This window comes from Ceratosolen solmsi, unplaced genomic scaffold (assembly GCF_000503995.2).
Source record: "Ceratosolen solmsi marchali unplaced genomic scaffold, CerSol_1.0 scaffold10, whole genome shotgun sequence".
Taxonomy (NCBI): domain Eukaryota; kingdom Metazoa; phylum Arthropoda; class Insecta; order Hymenoptera; family Agaonidae; genus Ceratosolen; species Ceratosolen solmsi.
In genome coordinates, this window is record NW_011948412.1 from 4,895,684 (window position 1) to 4,905,610 (window position 9,927).

Genomic DNA, 9,927 nt, shown 5'->3' on the forward strand with positions numbered 1-9,927 from the left:
CGGACAGATAGACAGATTGACAGACAAACAGACAGACAGGCAGACAGGCAGACACACAGACAGACAGACAAACGAACGAACGAACGAACGAATAGACAGGCTGGCAGGCAGACCGTCAGACAGACAAACAAACAGACATAGGGACAGACAGACAGATAGACAGACAGGCAGAAGAGACACAGACGGACGTCGGACTATACAAAAAACGCATGTACATTAGACGATTGCTCCCCCTTCTAACCCTCCCTATCCCTCGCTCGGCTCTCAATGTCTCTCATTTTTTTGTTCGTAGATACAGAAAAACATAATGGAACAATGATAATGCAACAGTATCACCCAACAAGTCCATATCGCCGAGGAGGAGCGACGCCTGCGCTATTAAATCTTAGCCGGTAATAGTATGATAATTAATCGTAATTGATAATCAATAATTATAATTATAAATATATTAATAATTACAATTAATAATAATAAAAAATAAAAAAATAAAAAAAAAAAAAAAAAATAGAAAAGAAAAGAATAATAATATTAATAATTATTATTTTGATAGTATAATAATTAATAATTAATAATTAATAATTAATAATAATAATTGAAAATAACAAATAATAATAAATTAGTTCTGTACAAGGCGCTTCGAGCATGATACCTATTTAATTTAATAGCTAAGGACAGGCGGGGTGCGCGCGGATCCGCCTACACAGCATCCATTGTTTGTGTTCACGCCGAAGCGAGCGTGAAGCGTCGGTCGGGGACTCCTCTAAGGATGGGGACTGATCGGGTTAGTGGGGCCGTGGATTTTTGGGGGTCGGGGAGTTGGGGGACGAGAGGATGGGATGGGTGACAGGTCGGCTAGACCTCCGTGGCGAGCGTCGCGGCCAGCGCCGAGTCGTGCCTGTAGTGGTCGTCGATGACGTAGACGGCGCAACCGGGCGTGTCCGAGCCCTGCTGCGTCTCCACCGACGGTGGCGTCTCCGGCCTCTTGGCCTCGGCGCAGCTGCTCACGACGCAGCATCCGGACTCCGTCGGCCCGGCGTACAGCGCTGAGGCGCGCTTCGCCTCGAGGAGCTGCTGGCAGGCGGAAGCGAGGCCCAGGCTACCGCCGAGCGCCCCCAGGCCGCACTCCTTCTCCTTGTGGTAGAGGTGCTGGGAGGCGCGATGCGCAGCCGCCTCCGTGTTCAGCTGTTTCGTCGGTCGTGGCCGCGCCTCCGGGGCTCCGCCGCTACCGCCGATACAGCCACCACCGCCGCCGCCGCCGACGCCACAGATCGGCTCGGGCTTGTAGCCGTCATCGGCGATCGCGGCTGCGGCTACCGCCGCTGCCATCGCGTTGTTCACACTCTTGCCACCGTGGTTACGATCGCCCAGACCCGTCTGCCCATGGGCCGCCCACGTGTTCTTGATCATGTGGCTATCACCGGGTGGCGGTGGCGGCGACATGGTCATGGATGACGCCTCGAGCTGGGGCGAGAGTAGCGCACCCGCGCGCTTGCTCATGCTGCTGTGCACGGCGTTACGCTCGTTTTGCAAGCGCGCTTCCTCGTCGGCCTTGGCCTGCTCGCGCTTTTGCCGTCGCTTCATGCACATGACGGCGAGGGCGGCGACGAGGACGAAAGCCGGCACGGCTGTCGAGATCGTCGCGATTACGACGACGTGCTCGGTGGTGAGGGCGGCATGGCGTGCCTCGGGGGAAGCGGCCACAGCAGCGGCGCTCCTACCGCGGCCGGCCTGCCAGAATCCCGCGGAACCGGGGCGGGCGGAAGCCTCGGAGCAGGTATCGCCGCGCCAGCCGTCCGGGCACTCGCAAGCGAAGCCGTTCACGCGGTTACGACAGGTGCCCCCGTGCTGGCAAGGCGAGCTCTTGCACTCGTCGACGTCGACGCTGCAGTCCTTGCCGGCGAAGCCGGGCTTGCAGCTGCAGCGATAGTCGTTAGTGGTGGAGAGACAGGAGCCGCCGTTGGCGCAGGGCTTTGCCAGGCAGTAGTCCACCTTGTCCTGGCAGAGCCGTCCCACGTAGCCTGGCACGCACTGGCAGGAAAAGCCGTTTACGAGGTCGAGACAGGTCGCACCGTGAAGGCAGGGCTCGCCTTGGCAGTCGTCGACGTTTTGCTGGCAGCGCTCCCCGGTAAAGCCCGGGGGGCAGCTGCAACGAAATCCCGAGGGATGGTCGGCGCAGGTGCCGCCGTTGGAGCAGGGATGTGCCGCGCACTCGTCGAGCTGACGCTCGCAGTCGGGCCCGGCTAGGCCCGGTGGGCAGATGCAGCGGTATCCGCGCTCCTGGTCATCCTCGCAGGTGGCGCCCCGTGCACAGGGTGCGTCCCTGCAGGAGCGGGTGCCGAGCTCGCAATGACGGCCCCGCCAGCCTACCGGGCAAGCACAGCGGTACTTCCTACCCAGACTCTCTTCCTCGCGGTCTTCGGACATGAGGGCCAGAGCGCTGAGCGAGATGTTAGCGGGCGCAGGGATGCACGTGCCCTGGTTGAGGCAGGGCTGCGCCTGGCAATCGAGGAGCGGCGTCTCGCAATCGGTACCGCTGAAGCCGGGAGCGCAGGCACACGTGTAGGAGCCCTGGCCCGTGTTAAAGCAGGTGCCCCCGTTACGGCAAGGCTTGTGGTTCGTGCAGAAGTTGAGATCTTGGTTACAGAAGAGTCCTCCCCAGCCCTCGTCGCAGAGGCACTCCCAGGGTTTCTGACAGGTGCCGTGGAGGCAGCCCGGGTACCGAACGCACTGGTCACAGAACTGTCCCGTCCAGCCGCTGTGGCACCTGAGAACACGCAAAGCCGACATAGGGAGCATTAAAGACGGGTCCACCTGAATAAAGTGATATTCCGGGTCCGGTATGCGCGGAGGGTGGTCGCTACAGGGGCGAACGGGGCGATATATATATATATATATATATAGAGAGAGAGAGAGAGAGAGAGAGAGAGAGTGAGAGATAGTGAGAGAGTGAGAGAGAGTGAGTGAGAGAGAGAGGGATAGGGAGAGGATGTAGCGGTCGGCCATTACTTTGTCCACGCGGGCCCAAGAACCACGGCGCGGAGTGTGGAAAAGGCGGCGAGGGGCCGGTGTCGGGAGGCGGCGGGGAGGAGAAGAGAGAGAGAGAGAGAGAGAGAGAGAGAGAGAGAGCGAGAGAGAGACACTCGTGATGTAGTGAGCGCGGGTCTAGAGGGGGAGCAGCGCGCGCTAGCGGAGCGAAAAAGAGAAAAGGATAACGGCAGAGAGGGGGCGGCGAGAGAGAGAGAGAGAGAGAGGACAAGGAGGGAGGCCTGGCGGTCGAGGAGGGATGCCGGGAGGGAGGGGGGATGAGTCGCCGTGTAGTGTTCCCACGGTTGGAGCCGCACGGTTCGAGCCACGGCAGAGCCGTTCAGTATGCGGGTCAAGGAAAGGTTACGCTCCTCTCGGTCGGTGTGTGTGAGTGCGCGCGCGCCTACCTACTCGCTCTCTCGCTCTTGGGATGGTGTGTAGGTACGAACAGAGCGCCTTCTCTCTTGCCTACCAACACGGCGCTCGTAGGTCCGTCCTCTCCCCGTCGCATGACTATACCATTAAATCCCATATACCTTTCTTTCTCTTCTCTTTTTCCTTTCTCTTCTCTGTCCCTCGCGAGGGAACGAGCGCGCGCGCGCGTTTATATGCACGCTCTCTCTCTCTCTCTCTCTCTCTCTCCCCCTCCCTCTCTCTCTCCCTCTGGATTTTGCTCCCTGTCTATCTCACTCCATATCTATCTCACTCCCTGTCCGCCCTACGTCCTTCGCTACTTGTTCGCGGAATTCCGAAGTCACTCTTTGCCGAAGGTAAAGACGCATGGACCTCGCGAGGATGCATAATTGCGGGCGCGCGGAAGGAAGGAGCTTGCATCTGTAAGATGTAATGCACACGGGGGCCTTTAATGCTCGCAAGCATTAGAAGATTTGAAAAGAGTGGGTTCGAATTTTTCACATGGGTCTTACCAAGGCCATAGCGCTTATCCTCGTTTTTTCGATTTTACGGGGCACAATGGTCACGTAAGGGCCCGGATTAACTTTGCCTACTGTCACGTCCCATGCATTCACCCTCTTCTTTTTCTATCGAAGCGATTAAGAATAGGAATTGTTTACGTCAATGTTTTGATAATTCAATGTTTATTAAGCACCGAGTATCGTCGATAGCATGCATTATTATTCTATCTGCTGATATGGCGATTATCGAGCTTATTTATTCGTGCAATTCAAAAGTGATGGAGAGAACAAAAGAGAAAGTCGCTAAGCGATGACATTAAATTGCTTATGTTTATACGAATTTTCATTTGGATGACATGAAATTAGAAATAATTCTCAGTATTTGTGTGTTTAGATACGTCAATTCAAAGGAGGTTAATTTATGTAATTTATACATTTACGAGGGTATAGAGTTTTAATCAAAGAAAGGAAAAAAACTTAAAGAAAAAAAGAAAGAAAAAAGAATAAGAGTGGTCGTATCAAGAGTGCGTATCTTTGAAATATATGAGGTACATAGAAATTTGGGAAAGGCGAAGCAGAGGAAAAAATGTCAAATGGGCAAAATATATCTTATGAAATTCCAATTTTTCACAGCAACATTAGATGGGATTCGACTAGGCGAAATGCCTTGGAACTGCGAATATTACCATGAAAGGATCCGAAAAATATGACCGGCCGCTTATCGGACATTCATAATCTGATAATAATTTGATTGCGATAAATTAAGAGGCGCATAGTGACCGCTCGCCACTACGGACATTACGTCCGGAACATGAATTCGGAGGCTCAGGATTGTCTCGGATTACGTGAGACGAGCAGAACAAAAGTCGAATGGATTTCACATTTTCGTGCTTACGGTGCTTACGAGTGTTTTCCTCATTGAAATTTCGCGAGAGGCAAGGAGCGCACGTTAGATTGGAATTCCATGGCGCATACGCCACTGTATAATCGGTATTCCAGGAGAGGAGGAAGAAGACGAAGAGGCAGTAGTTGGAGTAGTCGTAGCAGTGGTAGTCGGTGGACTTCCCTGCGCCGGTGCATCGAGAGCCCTGTGGAAAGGGCAAAAGGGCAGGCAGTGAGCGGCAATCCGACAGAACGGACTCTCCTCCCCGCCCTTTCACGCACCGATCCACTGATCCATCCACCCACCCCCTCTTACCCACGCCTCACACACACTTACCCTATCTCTCTATTTCTCACACACGCACGCACGCACGCACGCACGCACGCACGCACACAATCAAGCGTATAAAAAAGGTTTAAAAGAGACGAGAAAATGTCGATGAACGCAATCGTTGGCATGAACATTGGCTTGTCGTAGTGGATGCAGAGAGAGAGAGAAAGAGAGAGAGAGAGAGAGAGAGAGAGAGAGAGAGAGAGAGAGCGACAGACAGACAGAGTGAGTGAGAAAGAACGAGCACCGATATCGGTCGAAAGGAGGAGATGGTGGAGGTGGAGGAGTAGACGAATGAGGAGGAGGGATGCCGCGTGGGAGGGGCGACGGGGAGGGAGGGAGGTGGTCGATGGAGTTGTGGAATTCTCACTCGCGTGAATTTGAATGGGACCGATCCCACGACTCGGCGCGACCGCGCGATGAATTTACAGCGAGCACGTCCCGACTTGTCGCGCGTTTCCGCGTCACGGCTGATTTCGGGGAAGAGAAGCGCGTCGGGCCGCTCGGCCGGCGTGCGAACACGACGCAATTTCAACCCGCGGTCCATACGCCCTCCCCCTCCCCTGTCCCCAATCCACCACGTTAGCAAATCTCCCTCCCTGCCCCTGCTCCCTTCCCACACCGGCCTCATCGTAGCCCCTTCCTGCCGCCCGCGCTTCCGTGAAGCCGCGGAGGTGAATGAAGGAACCGACGGCGGGTGGCAACGATTGAATGGACCGGCCCGATCTCTTGGCATCTTCTACGCGAGGCGGTGCGGATGATGCCCCGATCCCTTTGAAAGCCACGAACGCCGACTTTCTCAACGTGACTCATTGGCCGCAATGTGGAGCCTCGGTGAGCGATGGTACGGTCGACCGAAAGCTCGGCGCGAATCTTTTGAAAAGCCGCGCCGAAGTGACGGTGCGACGAGAGCGTGTTGGCGCAGAATCGAAATTTCATTCCCAGATAGAGGGACCGGTCGTGGCAGACTTTGACGGTGCAGAGGACGGTGAGAAGGAGAGATAAGGAAGGTGCGCAGAATGTTATATACCGGTATACGACTCTCGGGGCGTCTTGTACCGGCGAAGGGTCGCGGGGTGATGGGGCCGTCTGCAAGGGGCGGAGGTGGGGGATGGGTACGTGTGTAGGGGACTGGAATTGGGAGAGTGAGGGAGGGGGTATAGGGAGGAGAGTAAGGAGGAGCTCGGTCGGCGGACTCGGGAGAGAGTCAAGAGTCTCGTGTACCTACGCGTACGTATATAAGCATATGTCCACGTGGGTGTATGTATCAAGGCATGTATGCATATATTGTATGTATGTATACTCACATGCACTCGTTGGGTCGACTGCAGTGTCCGTGTTGCTCGTCGCATCCGGTCAAGCAGTGGGCTGAAACAAGCAAGAAGAAAAAATATGTAAAGGTTAAAGCCGGACTCGCTTACGCCGTGGCCAAGAGGTCGATCGCGTACCTCAGCCGCGCGTCTCGCATTGCTCGGGCCACGGGAAATGCACGGGAGCACACGGCGATGCGCAGTGCAAGTGAAAGTGCGGGATGCATTATGCATGCATCGCCGACACTGGGCCCGCGCGGATAATTCTTCTCTCTCTTTCTCTCTCTCTCTCTCTCTCTCTCTCTCTCTCTCTCTCTGCTTCTCTCTCACTCGCACACTCACTCTCTCTCGTTCTCTCATTTACTCTCTGGCCAACCAGCTGAGCTAAATATTATACTAAACGCCTTAACGCGGTTACATGCAGAAGAAGAAGCGCGGAAGGCAGAGGGCAGAAGTCCAGGTAACCTTGATACTCTCTACGAGTGAGAATGAAAGAGGGAAAAAGAGAAAGAGAGAATCGCGTGGAGGGCCGTTGGTGTTCGCTCTTTCGCTCGGTCGACTCCGAAAGGGCTCTCCGGTATTTATAGTCAGCGTTGTTCGAGATCTCTCGGGATCGACGACGCTTAAAGGAATGGTCGAATCGCAGAGATTCCTCCGATCTTCTCGCGGCTCCCTAGTCGTTACGTGGAAATAGAGGAACGGAGAAAGAGAGAGAGAGAGAGAGAGAGAGAGAGAGAGAGAGACAAAATCCCGAATCTTCACATTGGACCACGAATTCACCTCGTGCTGCCCTCCGAGCACTTCTTTATCTTCTTGTCATTGGACCACTCTGCGCCTTTTTTTCCTCCTCTTCCTTCCGCGCCCTCCTCCCCGCCCCGTTTCGTTGACTCTTTTTTTTTTCTTTACAGATCGGCAAAAATAAGTCTGGAGAAAAAGTTTCTACAAATAAAGAAAAAGAAAGTGGAAGAGAGGAAAGTATCGTTAAAAGGGCGAGAAGAAGGGCGCGGTGGCCCTTTTAAATGACTAATCTTGTTCTCTTTCTCACTTAATCTCTCCCTTGCTCTCGTGCAGTTCAGGTTCGCCGCGGGCTGCGCGAAGGCCCTTTAAATTTGTAGTGCACGACAAAAACGAGCGAGCGAGCGAAAGAAACTTAACGGTGTGTACTGTAGTACGCATACGTAAGGCGCTTCCAACGGACTTATCGATTTTCCTCAACTGGCCTTTTTATTCTACCTAGTGCACACAGGCAGGAGCAGGCAACAGTCTCGACTCCCCGTAGCGTCATCGAAATCCCTTACATTAAATAAATACGCATGGGGTTGCAAGTGCATTTGTCGCGGGTAGGAGTGGAGCGGGGCGTGATGCGGAAGGGGCGATTCGTGATGGGTTAAGGGTGGGATGGAGAATGGGGATAAGGTGGGAAGGAGGTAAGGAGGGGTTGGTGGGTGTACAGAGATGGAGAACTGCTGTTGCTGCTGCTGTAGCGACGGTGTCTAGGTACCGAGGCTCAAGGAAAAGGGCAAGGAAAGCGCGAGCGTACGCGTGCAGCTGTTTGGTTAAAGCACCGAGAGCAAGAGCAGCTGTGCACGAGCGACGTCGACGCGAGCTCCGCAGCTGCACCGAAACGCTCCGACCTTTTCCCCCAATGTGCCCCATCTCTCTCAATCCCAAGCTAAGTATTAAGTATCGCGCGAGCTTTTTCAACCGTTAAATGCTAAAGGACTCGATCGCTCGCGGTGCACGGCTTACTGGCTATTGGCGGCTATATACCCTCAACATGCTCACATCGGAGCAAATTAAGAAGGCTTTATTAGTAAGCAAGTTTGTCGGTCAATCGCCCGACGCGCACACGCATACGCGCAAGGAAACAGACAGAGGATACGCTAAGAGAGCAAAAAATGGGGTAGGGATATTCAGGTGGAGACAGACAGACAGACAGACAGACAGACAGGGATAGAGACAGATAGAAAGAGAGAGAGAGAGAGAGAGAGAGAGAGAGAGAGAGAGCGGAGATCGGGCACACATACACAGCAGGTGCAACGACCGAACCGAGCCGAACCGAAACCGTGCCGAGCCGAGCCGAGTCGAGCCGAAGCAAGGCAAGTCGAGTCGGAAACTCGATTCCTTGTGCAAGGAATGGAGCCGCCGTCGGCTACAAGCTATGACACGGACGTACACTGAAGGAAGAAAATAAGCGAAGGTACTAAGTAGAGGAACAGAAGACGAAAAATGATAATTGCAATGACGACGTCGAGGAGGATTTGCTTTAGAAAACGACGACTCGGGAGAATGCGCTGCTAGGGTCGATCGTACGCTTCTAAGCACTCGTGGCCTACTTAGCGCGACCCATCACCAATAATTTTTCAGATGCCCCTGTCGTCCTCGTTTTTACCGTTCTCTTCCACGAAACTTTTCGCCCATTAGAAAACGGCTGCACATCCAAGCGCAACCCGTGCCAATTATCGAGAAGAGCGAGGAAAACCGTTGCACACTACATTCAATTGCGATTGTTTCAGTGGAAGGCCCTTGTAAATTCTCATCTACGTTCACGTCCTCGTCCTCTTCCCCGCCCACCTCCCCCGCTCCACCCATCCATCTATTCACCCCAACAGCGTCGGCTCTTTTCACGGCTCCTTGATTTCAGAACGGGTAAAAGTCTGCAGCAGCGAAGACAAGAGCCGAGACGTTAAAGTTAACTACGTTTAATGGAGCGTTACGATCCCTAAAATCGCTGTCTCCAAACGACATTATTCCCAGAGTTACGAGAATCCAGACTTGGCATTATTCCGAGCTACGTGAAATTCAATATTGAAATGGAAATTTCAAGCCCCAAGCTTGAAATCAACAATGATGAAACGAACGCCCTCGCCTCACCTCATTTAACTTCAAATTCAATAAAATTATCTGAATTTTAAGTACGGGCCGTATGATTATCCGCGAATTGGGGCCTTCAACCGGGCGCTCGATTTCATAAAAGAAAGTACGTTTCTCCCATTACTATTAGGCCTCGCAGGCACCGCGAAACGTACTTGATCTCATCCCAGTCTATGCGGATGAACATTTCACCGGCAGTTACAGCAGAGCTCGTTATCATTGTTACATTAGAGCAAAGTCAGTGGAAAGCTTCGAGATATAGACGTCATCGATGATTGATCGAGGAGAAAAGGCAATCGGCCACAGGCCAAAGAAAAAAGATAAGCGCGTGACGTGTGCGGTGCGGAGCGACGGGCGGGAGGGACGACGAGGGAGGGAAGAGGATAAAATGTGATAAATGACCGATTCAGGGACACATGAGTGAATTTCCTCGTGTAAATAAGGACGCGCAGAATCTCATCGTGTGGATCCGCACATAATAGACACGTATGATGAAATGCGTGTTCGATCAGGGAGAAAAAAGAAAGAACGAAAGAAGTGGAGAGAATCGGGAGAGAAAAGGCGAATAGCCTGTAAAGATTAGACCGGGCCT

The 9,927-nt window shown here is 53.3% G+C and overlaps 1 protein-coding gene across 1 annotated transcript in view; it reads right to left on the minus strand.

Moving 5' to 3' along the window:
* Window positions 1-640: 640 nt before the first annotated feature.
* The window catches only part of Delta (neurogenic locus protein delta), a 19,313-nt gene continuing 10,026 nt past the window's right edge, over window positions 641-9,927 (minus strand). The window contains exons 5-6 of the mRNA XM_011506803.1: window positions 6,459-6,519; window positions 641-2,764 (exon numbers count right to left, since the gene is read on the minus strand). Coding sequence (XP_011505105.1) covers window positions 853-2,764; window positions 6,459-6,519 — 1,973 coding nt within the window. The 3' untranslated portion in view covers window positions 641-852. The remainder of the gene's footprint in view (window positions 2,765-6,458; window positions 6,520-9,927) is intronic.